The following is a 15,943-nucleotide window of genomic DNA, read 5'->3' on the forward strand; positions in this document are numbered from 1 at the left end:
TAAATCTTCGGACACCAGTAAACTTTTCCGTTTAAAATAAAATCACGTCACACTAAACGAATATTCTTGGTTAATAATTATTAAAGTACCGTCAGAAGGTCAACGCTTTTTTCTAAAGTATTTTTTGCCTGTACGTTATATTTGTATAGCAGAACATCACTAAGGTAAGAGAAGTTTAAGAAAGATGTTAATTAAAAATCGCACTGATTTCGGTTCATCCGTGAATTGAAAGAGAAACAGGAAATATTTATAGAGCATGTATTCGATTTGGATTCTTAAAGATAAAACTATAAAAAAAAAATGTGTGGCTTTAACTAAAGAAAACATAATTAAATTTTATTCTTGAAATCAGGGTAGTCCAAACTGCATGAGAGTACATTTGTGAGCTAATTAAGCTTACTACAAAAGCTGGAGAGCCGCAATTGCGGAGATGGCGCGCAGTCAGTTAGTAATCGAAACTACTCGAAGCGAAACAGCGTTTTTATAGTCGAGACGAAATCCCTAGAATCTTCGAGAATATTCCACAAAAGTCGATTACTGTGTTTCCGTTATCTGGCAACAGATGGCATTGTACTTCTCGAGCGTTCTAGATCCTTCTATATTCGTTCGACTATTTGGCGATAGATGGCGTTACTCTTATCGGCGTAACAATACCTTAGCGTGGCTTGCTCACGGCTCCGACGCTCCTAATAGCACCCAAGAACGGGTTGCTCCCATAGAACAAAAGAAACACGTTTCCTATAATAAAAATACAAGTTTAGAAGTCGTAAGTTGTAAATGAACACGTAGGTGCGTTCACACTCACAGTGACGATTAGAATTCTTGTTGCGGATGTGTGAATAATTTCATTTTATTTTTCGAACAGAGCGATCGGAGACTCTGAGCGGACGTCTGTCGAAGTCCGCTTCGGAGTTGTCGTGTAGCGCCCAGGCACCGGCATCACCGCCCCGGGCCCGCTCAGCCCACCACCACACCCCGCTCTCCGTGGTGCATAGAACCCAGCATTTCTTCACAAATCTAAAGGTAAGAACAAATTCGATCATGAACTGAACTAATCACTAATGATTCCGCCCACCCCGGTCATCGTTCTCGTCGAACCCGTCGCTTGCGACGAAAGGCTCGACAAGTGAATTAACCCTCAGACACAGCTCACTGAGTTTCTCGCCGGATCTTCTCAGTGGGTCGCATTTCCGATCCGGGGGTAGATTCTGCGAAGTACGGCTCTTGCTAGTGTTCGTGTTAGTAACGTCGTCAGGTTTGAGCCCCGTGACCTCACCTACTAGTTAGTTACGCTGAAATAGCCTGTCAAGGCTCTCAGCTAGCTAGGAAAAAAAAACGCCCACTGTAATAATTAGGTTTGTTATATTCTAAGACGCTTCTTAGACGCCTTCGAAATGTGATGCTGATGGAAATTGCTGAAGATTATACATTCGTAGAGTATTGGACTTCTTCGGACACGGTGCTCGGAAGGAGGGTCACAATCTTGAGCAGCTGATGGTGACGGGCAAGATAGAGGGCAAACGTCCCAGAGGACGCAGTCCCACGAGATGCTCGGACCAAATTTGGTTTTGTCTGGATATGAAGCTCCACGATCCCCTCCACGAGGCCAAGGATCGCAGCAGATGGAGAACAATCGTACAAGAGAGATTGATGCAGCAAGGGAGTCACGACCCTCAGTAATGAGGAGAACGAAGCAAGGAGGAGGATTTTCTAAGATTACAGTTGACTGTGTACTGGCTTAATGTGATCATATCGAGGCGTGAAAGGTTTAAGCGACATCTCGTTAAATGCGCGACATTTATCTTTGTAATTATAGGTCCTGTTAGTCGCTGGGGTTCGGGATAAATAAATGTTCCACCAAAGTACAACATAAAACTGTATTCAACACTTAGAACACTTAAAACACTCAACAAACACTTTAAAATTCTCAATTTAATTCTTCCGCTTCGCTTCAGGGTGATCAACGCTTCGCTTCAACAGATCGGAATCGCGACCCACTGAGAAGATCCCACAAGAAATTCAGTGGCCTTTTACAACGCTAAAATTTGTGAACTGCTACAGAAAAAAAGAAAAACAAATCCTTAAGTATGCATAATATAGACAAAAATAGCGTACCAAAAAGCAAAAAAAATATATTTAGTAATATTGGCCTTTCGTAAATTCATTATAATCCAGCTAATTGACCCTTTGAACTAATTTTAACATTCAAGCGAGTATCGATCGCGGGATGATATTATAAAACAACCTACTTTATTCCAGCCCCAGATCCATATCAGTGAACGAGATCAGAATAGTTTTACGTGTACCTATTTTAGGATTTTCGCTGCAGATGATTTTCGGTTTTTTCTTATTGCTTATATGGCTGGTCGAGCTCACAGCCCACCTGGTGTTAAGTGGTTACTGACGCCCATAGACATCTACAACGTAAATGCGCCACCCACCTTGAGATATAAGTTCTAAGGTCTCAAGTATAGTTACAACGGCTGCCCCACCCTTCAAACCGAAACGCATTACTGCTTCACGGCAGAAATAGGCAGGGTGGTGGTACCTACCGGTGTAGACTCACAAGAGGTCCTACCACCAGTGGATCTTACTTACTTAATGACTTGTTTCAAAAAATACATACATGTCGAATTTTTAATTTTTTTTGTAAGTCACATGAGTCGTTCGTGATCTAATTATTAAGGTTACTCTTAATAAGGGTTACTCTCTTAACGACTCGAATCGAACGATGCAACTAATCCGAATTACAAACGCTAAGTAAATACCAAGTTCCAAAGATTATTTCTTGTAAACAAAACTAAGCTCGAAAATATAAATAGATAAAGTTACATGTAATGTTTTAAGTCTTTCTATTCAATTTTACAAATCAGTTGAGACTTCTATTTCAAGCAGAGTTGGGTTTTTTTAATTGTTAATACGTGTGCATTATGGCTTACCAGGTTTTAAGTGGTTATCGGAGCTCATAGACATCAACAACGTTATTCCGCCATCCACTTTGGGACATGGCTTCTAAGTTCATTATTAGAACAGCTGTCCCATTCCTCTGACCGTAACAGATTATTTTTTATTATTATTATTTTATTAATGCTTTATTTCAGTTATATTTTTTTTTTAAACCATAATATTTTGTTAGTAATAATTACTTATAATCTATGTTAGTAACTTAAAAAATCGAACACATAACTATCATTATATACATTTTATACCATTATATATTTTTTTTCTCCTTCCAAGTACCTACTGCAAAGGCTATTGATCAGCAGTCCCTCGATCTTGCTCGATATGATTCTCAAAAGACTGTTGCCACTGTCACGAACTATTGCTAAGCGGCAGAAATTGTAGGCTCACAAGACACCTACTAGTAATTACTCAAATTACAATTATTGCGGGTTTGATTTTTATTGCACGATGTTATTCTTTTATCTTGAAATTAATACGTGAACTGATGCACATGTACGCATCGGGCGTCCTATCATTTAATCCACGACGGCTTAAATTTTTTAGATTGTGATTTTTATATACTCTGGTAAACACTTAATACCAGGTGGGTCGTTATATAGGACAGCCACAAAGTGCATTAAAAAAGAGTCACTTTTAAAACCCCTGGGTTCCTTTTGGATTTCACATAAATAATTCAATCTAGTATCTCTGGGTAAACTCATCAAAAACACTCCAAAGTACTTGTCTTTATCATAAGCTCAATTCCGTCTTTGACACAAAGAAAAAGTTTAAAACTACTCGAGCTTTAGAACTCTCAAAAGCACATTAGTCACGGGTCCCCTAAACTGAAGTTTGGAATTACAATCAAGCTAAGGACACTGAAGTGACGCAGAAATATGTTTTGATCTGGATAGGACAAAGGTTAATCGATTTTTTTTATTGCCCCAGTAGGCAGACGATTACACAGCCCACCTGATGGTGAATGGTTAACGTCGCCTTAGGACGTCAGCAATGCCAGGGGCAGAGCTAAGCTGCTCTCTATTGTTAAATACTCTCCACAAGCCTCGTTTGAAGAAGGACATGTCATAGAAATTCCGTGCAATCCTCACCTCGCAAATTCCTCAATGACTGAAGACAAAAGTCTTTAACCAGTGCGTTCTCCCCGCGATGACCTACGGCGCGGAAAACTGGATACTGATGGCAGGGCTGGCCCATAAGTTAAGAGTCGCACAGCGGGCGATGGAGAGAGCTATGCTCGGTATTTCTCTAAGGGACAAAATCCGGAACGAAGAAATTCGACGGAGAACCAAAGTCGACGACATAGCTCTCAAAGTTAGCAGGCTGAAGTGGCAATGGGCCGGTCACATCTGTCGAGCCAGCGACGCCAGGTGGGGGAGGAAAGTCCTCGAATGGAGGCCACGGATAGGTACAAGGAGCGTGGGGCGTCTTCCAATCAGGTGGACTGACGACTTAAGCAGTGGGCAGATAGATAGAGGCTGATGATGATGATGTCATAGCGTTCAGGAAACACCATAAAGTGGAGCTCATCCCAGAGCCAGATGGTGCGTGGGAAAAAGATCTCGGAAGCGCACTGTGGATTAACACAGTGGTTAGTATAAATGGTTGTATGGAGTATGGATGAACTCTACTCCGGTGGCGGGCGTTGTGACCGTAAAAACGAGATGATGGTATCATTTAAATCAGTCTTTCTCAAAGTGGGCGATAACGCCCCCTGGGGGGCGTTTGAAACCTAGAGGGGGGCGTTAAGGGGCCCAGGAAAAAATGGGGGGCGTTGATGTGGGTTAGGGGGGCGCTGTAAAATTTGTAATTTCATTTACTTTATAGTATTTTAAATTTTACTAAAATTAAAACTCACCTACTACACTATAACGAATAATTAGTTTATATTTCTACCCTGTAGGTATGATGTTATAAAAACTTAAAATAATTAACATAGATTTCGTAGGATAGCCCACACACCGTACGCAATAAAGTTATAACAAGTTTCTGCGGAACATGATCGATGATAGTTAAAAAATTAGAGCAATTTTACCTTAATTACATTGCACCAGAAATTATTTTAAACATTAGAAAAAAAACTACCATGCAGAGTTTTAAAATATTACACATACGTAAACTAACACAAATTGAGGATTTCTTTACTTTCTTTCCTGTTTTTAACATAAGGGCATTTTCCTAGCATTTTATAATAAATTATTGATGTAAGAATCATAATTTTTATATAAAATGGAAATGCGTATATAATTATTGTTCAAAAACTTGTCTTAGATTATTATTTTTTACAATTTACCCATTACCGTCCAATGTCAAATAGTATAATAGTACAGTAAGCCTAAACAGCTAACTTATTGTAAACATTGTTTACTATTTTATTTCCATATAATAATAGGTTGGGGAAAAAGTTTCTTCGCATTTTTTAAGAAAATTCACAACATTTTTTAATATAGTTTATTCACATTTAACTAAAGTATGTCGGTACCATTTTGTTCGATAACTTTTTGCCATCTTGTAGGTGATCCCATTGCTATAGAAATTTTGGGGCTTCTGATCAAAATACCGCGACAATTGGTTTTGGCAGTCCTCTCGTGATGTTAACCTGACACTGCCTAAAGAATTCTGAAGAGACCGAAACAGGTATAAATCTGAAGGTGCAAGGTCAGAACTATACGGCGGATGCATTAACACCTCCCAGCCAAGCTCTCTTCATTTTTGCTGAGTGGCTAAAGATGTGTGAGGTCTAGCGTTATCGTGATGAAAAACTACACCCCTTCTGTTGATTAATTCCGGCCGCTTTCTCTCAGCTTCTTGCTTTAATCTCATCAGTTGTTCACAGTAGAGTTCAGAATCGATGGTTCTACCTGGTGGTAACAGCTCATAAAGTATAATGCCCTTCCAATCCCACCACACACACAGCATCACCTTGTGGCGAGTTAACCCGGGTTTCGCCAGAGTCTGTGAAGCCTGACCGGCCTTTGACCACAACCTTTCTCGTACGTTCTTGTCGTACGTGTTCCACTTTTCATCACCAGTTATCAGCTTCTTCAAAAATGGTTCGGTTTCATTACGTCGTAATAAAGAATCACAAATCAGTACACGGTTCATTAGGTTTCTTTCAGTGAGCTTTTTTGTGTACCCAGTTTTTTTCAAATGCGCCATAACTATTTTGTGATGAATTCCCAGTTCTTCAGTTACGTTGTAACTACTGATATGCCGATCTTGCCCCACTTTTTCAAAAATGGCATCGATTTTATCCGTAATAAGGCGACCAGAGCGACGTGCGTTTTTGACATCAAAATTTCCGAATTGAAAACGCTTAAACCAAATTTGCAAAACGCAAATTTTTTTCACGGCTTGCGTTGCTTTTTTACCTTTTTTGTAGTAAAATTTTAAAATGTATCGAATATCTTCTTAAAATAAATAAAAATCGCACATCTTCCTAATTTTAATTTGGAATTATCTTCTTTCGAATTTAAACTTTTAATGATACCAAAACCAGTCAGATACAAATAGTATAGCCAAAGAGATTTTATTACAAGTTCATACATTTTTAAGCTATTGCATAGCTTTTATCGCGGGCCTTGAGCGCGGCGACCGAATCATGAAATTCCGTAACGAAAAAAACCTAACACCCCTCACTCCGCCTACCATGTAGCTCGCGTTCAACACATTCACACGTTGCGCTTGTGTAGTGTTTGTGAATAAGCGCGTGGCGTGATGTCACACTGCATGCGAATAATGAAAAGTCTGCCCATCTCTCTCTCGCGCGGTTTAGCTTATGAGTGTGAAGGTTTTGCCTTTATTAAGGTTTAATATAGCGTGGTCTTGTTTTATTATTGTTTTAATATTAAATTATCATTGTCTAATTATAATGTCATAAGTTGATAAAAAATGCTATGCAATAGCTTTACCGCCGCAGTTCCCGAGTGCCACACGTTTTTTTTTTGTCAGTTGGAAATCGCCGGACTTCCGCCCTTCACTGGGGATGGAAGGCGGGGCATGTCGGAATCGAACCGACTAAAACCTCCTGTCGCTCAACAACCAGCATCCAAACGTCGCATGAGACAGAGCTCATGAAAAGGCAAAGGGGGAAAGTGTAGTGCTTAGTGCGGACCACATCTCTCCCATCACCGTCCCCCTCAGGATGCCGGACTGGCGGTCGTCGGCGCCACGACCACCAGCCCTCTCGGTCGGCAGGCTGTCCGAAGCCCGCCTAGATGGCGCCGGTTAGAATGGTCTATCCTACGGAATACCCCGCTGGGTCAGAACCAGGGTGGGTTGGGGATAGCCGGCCTTCCATCACCCGGTTGCTCATACGTAAAACGTATGCAGAGCAGCTTGCACGTCGTCTTCTTAGGCCCCCTTCGCCGGTCCCCAGGCCGACGAAGGCCGAGCGCCTCCGCCTCCAGGACCCAAGGTGGCGTCCCAGCTAGTACACACGCCGCCTCGAAAGAGATGGTGCGATAAACACGGATGATCCTGACCGTAATGGTGCGTTGCGGCCGTTGCAGCAACTTCGCTACCCCCACGGCCAGTGACTGGCCCCACGCGGGCGCCTCGTATAAGGCCATTGACCGCACCATCCCCGTATAGAGACGGCGCGTCACCTGGTCAGGCCCCCCGATGTTGGGAAGAAGCCGGCTTAACGCGCCGGCCACCCCCAACAAACGAGGGACCAGGTTCTGAAAGTGAACACGGAAGGTCCAACGACTGTCCAGAATGAGGCCGAGGTACTTCAACTGCACTCCGACCCGATACGGACGCCTCCAACCACGATTTGGTCATCGACAGGCGGCACTCTCCGGGGCCTGTGGAACTACATGGCCTCAGATTTACTGAGTGTCACGTCGAGGCCCAATCTCCTGATTTTGCCGACGACATGCGCCACCCCAACGGTGGCAAGACGAGCAAACTCAGCAAAAACCCCCCCGGGACACGACCAGCGTGTCATCTGCGTAACAGATTACGCTTAGGCCCGGGAGGAGGGCACCTCTCAGTACCCAGTCATACCTGATATTCCACAAAAGGGGGCCGAGCATCGACCCCTGTGGAACATCGCGCACGACCAGGAGCCTATGCTAGATCCCACCGTGTCCAGTACACGTGACCGATCTGTCCTCCAAGTAGGGAGCCACCAGTCAGCGAAGGTAGGGGGGCACTCCGTGTCTTACCAGGGGCATTTTTTTAAATAAAAGAACAGTTACTGCGGCATAACTATAATAGTTAGACATATGCTGTCGCGACACTTTTTGTAAATAATAATGTTTTCTACAAAGTCGTAGTACATTATTTTATTCTATCATCAATAGTTTTCGTAGGTACGCGACGTAAAGAATATTTTAGGAAATTTTTTTTCACCTTGGGTTAAATTATTGGAGTTTTAGTAAGGATACCTAATTTTTTTCAAAAAAGATTATAGCCAAACAGTGAAAGAATTTTTCAAATCGGTTTAGTAGTTTCGGAGCCTATTGAATACAAACAAACAAACAAATCTTTCCTCTTTATAATATTAGTATAGAATAGTATAGCTATTAATTATTACAAATAATAAAAACGCTCACTTAGGCGGCGGTTTTTATTTGAACCAGTTCTAAATTTTAAACTAAAATTCTATGAAAAATTACCCATATTTATCTATAATACGAAATTATATTAATTTATTTTTCGTAGTTTCCTTCCTTCTTGCGTCGATAATCCTCTGTGCTGAGGGTCGTGGCCTCCTCTAATAACTTTCTCCTGCATCATCTTGCGCCATTCCTGCCTGTCCTCGGCTGTGTGGATAGCAACGTGGACTGAGATATTGAGAGTGGAGCGTATTTGGTCCGACCAGCGCATTGGATTTCTGCCTCTGTGCCTTCTCCCGCATACCTTGCCTGTTACCAGCAGCTTTTCCAGATTGTCACCTCTCTTTCTGGCGATATGTCCAAAGATCTCGAAACTTCTCCGCGCGCATGTAGTGCTGAGGTGCATTGGAATCTTGAGCTCGGTAAGAATGGATTCGTTGGTTCTGTGTTCTGTCCAACGAATCCCGAGCATTTTCCTCCAGCACCACATCTCAAACGCGTCGATGCGTTGGCGATCGGCTTTCTTGAGGGTCCAAGTCTCTGCGCCGTAGAGAAAAATGGAAAAGACGAGGGAGGTGACGAGCTGCTTTTTGGTATTCCTCGAGATGTTTCTGTCCGCCCAAACACGGTCCATTTGGGACATAGCTCTCTTCGCCATACTGATTCGCCTTCTGAGGTCCTTTTCGGAGGATCCATTACTAGCTATGACGGAGCCCAGATAAATGAAATCCTCTACGACTTCCAAGTTTAGCTTATTCGTAGTTTAATAAGTTATTATTGTTAGTAGTATTATTTACTAGTCGAAATATAATTTTTTAATTATCTTATGATGAGAATCTTATATTAATGAGAAAGATATTCAACAAAAATAGTTTCGTTCTAATAAATTAGCATAGTAATAGTACAGTGAACTAGTCATTTATTTGGGTGATTCTGAATTTAAACAAACATATTGATCAGAAGAATTCATTTTTACTTTGCAAATTTGTAAATACACGCTCTGTAGCAATGTACGGACATATAATAATATGAAGAAAGAATAATAGCATCTACAAATACATAATTATGTACTACGTGGTACTACATTTACTAAAATTAATACAACATTTATTAATTAAATTAATGAAATTGTGGTTTTAAAGTTTTAGGGGTGTATAAAAAATGGGGGGCGCTGAAAAATAATTGATTTTCAAAGGGGGCGGTAAAAGAAATAAGTTTGATAATCACTGATTTAAATCAATTCCAATTAGCTTGGCTAAGTTTTATTACATCCCAATTAAATGTTCGTTCGCTTGTTTGTTTGTTTAGCGTAGTTAGTTTATTTGGTGTAGCGAGTCCTGTGGTAGGTCCATTATTTTTTGCGGAAACGACAAAATTATTAATAATATTATATACACATACGAACACATACACGGCATACATATTTAAATCGTGACATACAAAACATACACAATATTAAATAATAAATAAATAAATATTTACTAACAATCACGCCACGTTAACTGGTCCCGTGATAAGTTCGTAAAGAACTTGTGTTACAGGTACCAGATAACGGATATAAATGTAAGATTTTTATTATACACATACATATATTTAATATACATCCATAACCCTGGAAAAAATTATATTTATCATACAAATATCTTCCCTTGGCGGGATTCGAACCCGCGACCCCCTTGTGTAGTGACCATGTCACTTACCACTACACCAGACGGCCGTTATATGATATGTATGATAATAACATGAAAATTAACACATATATTTACATAATAACTTTAGGAGCATTAATAAATTAATATAACTATCTACGGTCAGGTTGAAACCACTTTCTCGACTACCCGCAGAGGCTAATCAAGTAAAACAAAGATAACATCGCTTGTAGGATACATTTCGGCAGTGGAAGCACTAGGATATTCATTTACAAAGTTAACGACCACAAGTATGGTGTCGTCCGCTGTCGGAATATACTGACATAGATTAAACATGACTAGAAGATATTGATATATTTGGAGCGTGCCCTCTAAAGTATGGGAGGCTTAACTTGATCCCGTTCGGATTGTTGATAATCCCATTCTCACGGATCGCTTGGAGCCTCTGGGTCTGCGGAGGGACTTCGGTTCCCTCTGTATTTTGTACCGTATGTTCCATGAGGAGTGCTCTGAGGAATTGTTTGAGATGATACCATCATCTCGTTTTTACTATCTTACGCCCGCTACCGGAGTAGAGTTCATTTATACTACTTGGAGCCACTGCGTTCATCCACAGTGCGTTTCCAGAGATATTTTTTGCCACGTACCATCCGGCTTTTGAATGAGCTCCCCTCCACGTTGTTTCCTAAGCGCTATGACATATCCTTCTTCAAATGAGGCTTGTGGAGAGTTTTCGTCGTCGCTGCCTACAAGGGCAATAAAAAAAAAACGTAAATATATTTAAACTCAGAGAACGCCGTGTATCGCTTACTCGCCTTTAATAATCCACCCAAAAATAGCCCTTCTACCCTTTAATTATCACTGTATCGATCTGTCCACTCGGAATTTCGGGTCTAACGAACACGGAACTCCGAGTTATTTTCGTTCCTTCATTTTCATTTGACCGTCACAGTAATTTGATAAAGGATGCGACGAAATTATTTCATTTGGAAATTATCTGTTCATTTGGATATCATTTAATAGGTACAAAGTGGGTCCCGTGGCTTATTCGGTTATTATGTTCTTATTCATTCATGAAACGCGTTTCCTGAAGGTAAGGCGTATTTTGAGCCGACACGGTTAAGCACCACCATATCCCCTATTTTTGCCGCGAAGCGTTAAAGCGTGTGTTTTGAATTACGAAGTATAGAACTTAGACTTAGAATTCATGTCTCAAACTGCCTTACGGCATTTACGTTATCGATCGATTCTGGTAACAAAAAAAATAAAAAATTAAATGAATCCGCCCGACGGTGGACACATCAAAGGAAAGACAAAATTGTTATTTTTATTTAATTTCGAGCATTTTCATATTTATCTACCTTTCAAACTTTTTCTGGACTTCCACAAATAATTCAATACAAAAATTAGCCAAATCGGTCCAGCCGTTCTCGAGTTTTAGGGAGACTAACAAACAGCAATTTGTTTATATATATATATATATTTTTTTTTTTTGTAGTGCCTTGTTTGTACGAACAACCAAAATACGTGTTGCCTACACCTAACTGGAACTAAGTAAATGCTTTGCTGAATTTCAACTAACGATACCACTTCGTTCTTACGCTAAACATCTGCGAACTATTAGTATAAGTAGAGAACGGCTCGTCCCGGGGGGATAAGGGTTTCCACTTCGTGACATAGAAAACTTTTTCGATCAAACGATACGAAATTTACGAGACATTCGCAGATAAAGGTGTTACAGTATGAGTGGTTGGAGGGCGTATTTTAAGTAGGCTAATTTAGGATCCCGAAAATCTTTGCTAAGAAGCACTCGTGTGATACTAGTTATAAAATACGATTGATACTTCAGCTTCATAACCAATGACAACCAGGTGAGCTGGTCTACTCAATTAGGATTATTTTTTTAAAATCTTTGTTTGAAATCACTTTCTTTTTTCCTACCCATGCTGTTAGCCTTGAGAGGCTATTTCCGCTTCACCCTAACATGTAGGTGAGCTCACGGGGCTCAAACTGGAGTGTTGCTAACACTGACCCTGGGTGATGAAAAGTTACAGGGGCGCAAGAATCTTCCAAAGCGCTGGCTCAAGAGACGGAACAGTTAAAGCTGCGATAGCTGTTTTTAACCCTGACCTAAACGTAGTCCAATACCCGAAGCTCACCACAAACAATATCGTGGTGGTGGGACTCCGTACCGGTGCTTGGGAGATCACGCTAGTCTCTTTTTACTTTGAGAATTCAGAGGGTGGTCAGCCCATCACTCCTGACTTAGAATATCTAGTGCGAATCGACAAAGAAATCGGGTCTAAAAAGTGGATTATTGGAGGTGACGCCAACGCTAAAAGCTCATGGTGGGGGAGTCCATTAAACGACCACCGAGGTGAGGAGATGCTGGGTGCTCTCAATGAGCTGGGGCTACACATACAAAACAGAGGGGAAACTCCGACCTTTGATACCATCCGAGGGGGTAAGCGATACCAAAGTTTTGTGGACGTAACAGCTTGTTCTGCGGACTTAATCGGCGTAGTGGAAGACTGGAGAGTTGACGAGGGCCTGACGAGCGCTGACCACAACGGCATAGTATTTAGTATTCGGCTGCAAAAATCTAAGGGCACAAAAATAAGTAGGACCACTAGGTTGTTCAACACAAAAAAAGCCAATTGGACGAGTTTTCGTGAGAAACTAAATCAAAAATTAGTAGAAAATAAATTTACCACCGCTGAACTCACGAATGTACGAAGTGCTGAACAACTTAACAACACCACACTAGGTCTTACGAAATCAATTACGGACGCTTGCGTAGAGTCGATGCCAATCAAAAAATCAAATGAAACACTTACCCTGCCGTGGTGGTCCGAGGAACTCGCAGATCTGAAGAGGAACGTTGCCACTAAAAAACGCAGAATCAGGAACGCTGCCCCAATCCGGAGGTCAAAGGTCATTGAGGAGTACCTGAAACAAAAAGAAAAGTATGAATTAGAAGCAGCAAAAGCTCAGACGGAAAGTTGGAAGGAGTTTTGCTGTAAGCAGGACAGGGAGGGTGTGTGGGAGGGTATTTACAGGGTGATCGGAAGGACAACGAATAGGGAGGAGGATCAGCCGCTGGTAAAGGAAGGGGAGGTTCTGGATGAGAAGGGCTCTGTCAAGTTTCTGGCAGAGACCTTCTATCCAGACGATCTCACTGACGCCGAAAATAGTGACCACCGTCAAACGCGAGCCGAAGCCGAAAAAGTGAATGATGGCAAGCAAGTTGAGCCCTGCGACCCACCATTCACGATGGCGGAGCTACAACAGGCCAGCGAATCCTTTAACCCGAAAAAAGCCCCGGGAGCGGATGGCTTTACTGCAGATATTTGCCAACACGTCATTAGAAACCACAGTGATGCATTTTTAATATTTTTGAACAAGTGTCTGGAATACCATCACTTTCCAGAGCTTTGGAAGAAGGCTACGGTCGTGGTGTTGAAAAAGCCGGGAAGGACTGACTATACCACCCCCAAAGCATATAGACCAATTGGTCTACTGCCAATACTAGGCAAAATATATGAAAAAATGTTGGTGTCACGCCTCAAATTTCACCTACTGCCTAAAATGAGTACTCGCCAGTACGGATTCATGCCCCAGAGAAGCACCGAGGACTCCCTCTATAATCTAATGCAACACATTCACAGGAAATTAGATGAAAAGAAAATAATTGTTCTGGTTTCTTTGGACATAGAGGGAGCCTTCGATAGCGCCTGGTGGCCAGCTATACGAGTCCGACTGGCTGAGGAAAAGTGCCCACTGAACCTCAGGAAGGTATTTGATAGCTACCTGAGGAACAGAGAGATAGTGGTTAGGTATGCGGGAGAGGAGTGCACCAAAATCATTACCAAGGGGTGCGTCCAGGGTTCCATCGGAGGACCAATCTTGTGGAACCTCCTCCTGGACCCTCTCTTAAAAAGCCTAGAGAATTGGGGTGAGTATGGTCAGGCCTTCGCGGACGACGTCGTGCTTGTCTTCGATGGTGACACCGCACTAGAGGTGCAAGGACGCGCCAATGTCGCTCTCGAACATGTTCGGACGTGGGGTGTCAAAAATAAGCTTAAATTTGCGCCCCAAAAAACAAATACGATGGTTATTACCAGAAAACTCAAACACGACACCCCACGCTTGAGGATGGGAGGGATAGACATTGCCATGTCCAGGGAAATAAAACTCCTTGGTGTCACCATAGACGACAGGCTGACTTTCAACACTCACGTGGCGAATGTCTGCAGGAGGGCTACTGGAATATATAAGCTACTCTCCAGAGCGGCGAGAGTGAGCTGGGGTCTCAACCCTGATATAGTTAGAATTATTTATACGGCTACTATAGAGCCGATCATCCTGTACGCTGCTAGCGTGTGGGCACCGGCGGCAAAGAAGCTGATGACGATCAAACAGCTTCAAGTGGTCCAGCGTGGGATAGCGCAGAAAATCTGTAAGGGCTATCGAACGGTCTCTCTGAACTCGGCGCTGCTACTGGCTGGGATACTTCCCCTTGATCTCAGAGTGCGTGAGGCGGCCTCACTGTACGAGGCCAAGAGGGGAGTGCCCCGGCTGGAGCTGGGGGACAGGGAGATCGAGCGGGTGGCCCCGGCCATTGAGGCGCCACACCCCGCTGAGCGTATCAGCCTGAGGCTCGTGAGCCTGGTAGATCGGGAACAGCTCAACCAAAACAGTGACTTTGAAATTCGTATATTTACTGACGGGAGCAGGATTGAGGGCAAAGTCGGAGCTGCCTTGTCTGTGTGGAACGGCGAGACCGAAATAAAAGCCTTCAAGCTTGCTCTCCCAGGGTATTGCACCGTCTACCAGGCTGAACTTCTGGCTATATGCAAGGCCACACATGTGATTCTCGGACACCCAGCATCTTCTTTTGGAGTCTACAGTGATTCAATGGCAGCTCTACAAACGGTCATAAATCATAGTTGCCTCCATCCCCTTGCAGTAGAGAGCAGAGATAAATTAACAACAGCATCTCTCCAGGGTAAGGTTGTTACCTTATTCTGGATTAAGGCTCATGCAGGGATGGAGGGTAACGAAAGAGCTGACCAGCTTGCCAAAAGTGCCGCTTTGGGCTCCAAAAGAAGACCTGATTACGATCTGTACCCGGTCTCATTCGCCAAGCGAAGCATTCGACTCGCGACGCTTGACGAATGGAATCGCAGATATCGAACTGGAGAAACCGCGTCGGTCACAAAGATATTCTTCCCGGATGCTGTGATGGCGTACCGGATGATCCGCAAAATAAAAATCGATTGTATAATTACGCAAACTATGACAGGGCACGGTGGGTTCTCGGAGTACTTGAATCGCTTTAAGTGCAAAGAGAGCCCATCGTGCGCATGCGAGCCATTAGCAGAGGAATCCGTCCCACACATCCTTTTCGACTGCCCAATACCTGCAATGCAAAGGTTTGAATTAGGAAATAAAATAAATCAAAACATTGTAAGGGAAAATGTACCAAACATCTTAAACAGTAAAGAAAGAGACACGTTTTTAAAATTCTGTATCGAAATCGCTCAAAATGTTATAAACAGAAATAAAACAGCGTAGCAAGTAATTATGCTATCATAATATAGTAATATATATTATAGAGTAGCATAGAGTAAGGAATTAGAAAATAAAGATGTAGAGTTTAAGAACAAATCGTTAAAAATAGGAAGTAAAAATCACTGTAAATATAAAAATCAAACAATGTACATATAAAAGTTTTGTAAATATTATAATATATTATATAAGAAATAA

At 42.1% G+C, this 15,943-nt stretch overlaps 1 protein-coding gene and 1 long non-coding RNA gene across 4 annotated transcripts in view; one reads left to right on the plus strand and one right to left on the minus strand.

Moving 5' to 3' along the window:
• The window catches only part of LOC101738650 (multiple C2 and transmembrane domain-containing protein), a 133,072-nt gene that overhangs the window by 20,257 nt on the left and 96,872 nt on the right, over positions 1 to 15,943 (plus strand). For both annotated transcript variants that reach the window (XM_062676790.1, XM_062676791.1), the window contains exon 3: positions 866 to 1,023. In XM_062676790.1, coding sequence (XP_062532774.1) covers positions 866 to 1,023 — 158 coding nt within the window. The remainder of the gene's footprint in view (positions 1 to 865; positions 1,024 to 15,943) is intronic.
• LOC134201597 (uncharacterized) lies at positions 915 to 15,699 on the minus strand. 2 transcript variants are annotated; one of them, XR_009976962.1, is made up of 3 exons: positions 15,466 to 15,699; positions 13,012 to 13,123; positions 915 to 1,017 (listed from the first exon to the last, which is right to left on the minus strand). It is a non-coding gene; the product is annotated as an uncharacterized LOC134201597 (long non-coding RNA). The 2 variants fall into 2 exon arrangements; XR_009976963.1 differs by lacking the exon at positions 915 to 1,017 and adding an exon at positions 10,482 to 10,920.

The sequence above is a fragment of the Bombyx mori genome, chromosome 28 (assembly GCF_030269925.1).
Source record: "Bombyx mori chromosome 28, ASM3026992v2".
Lineage (NCBI taxonomy): Eukaryota > Metazoa > Arthropoda > Insecta > Lepidoptera > Bombycidae > Bombyx > Bombyx mori.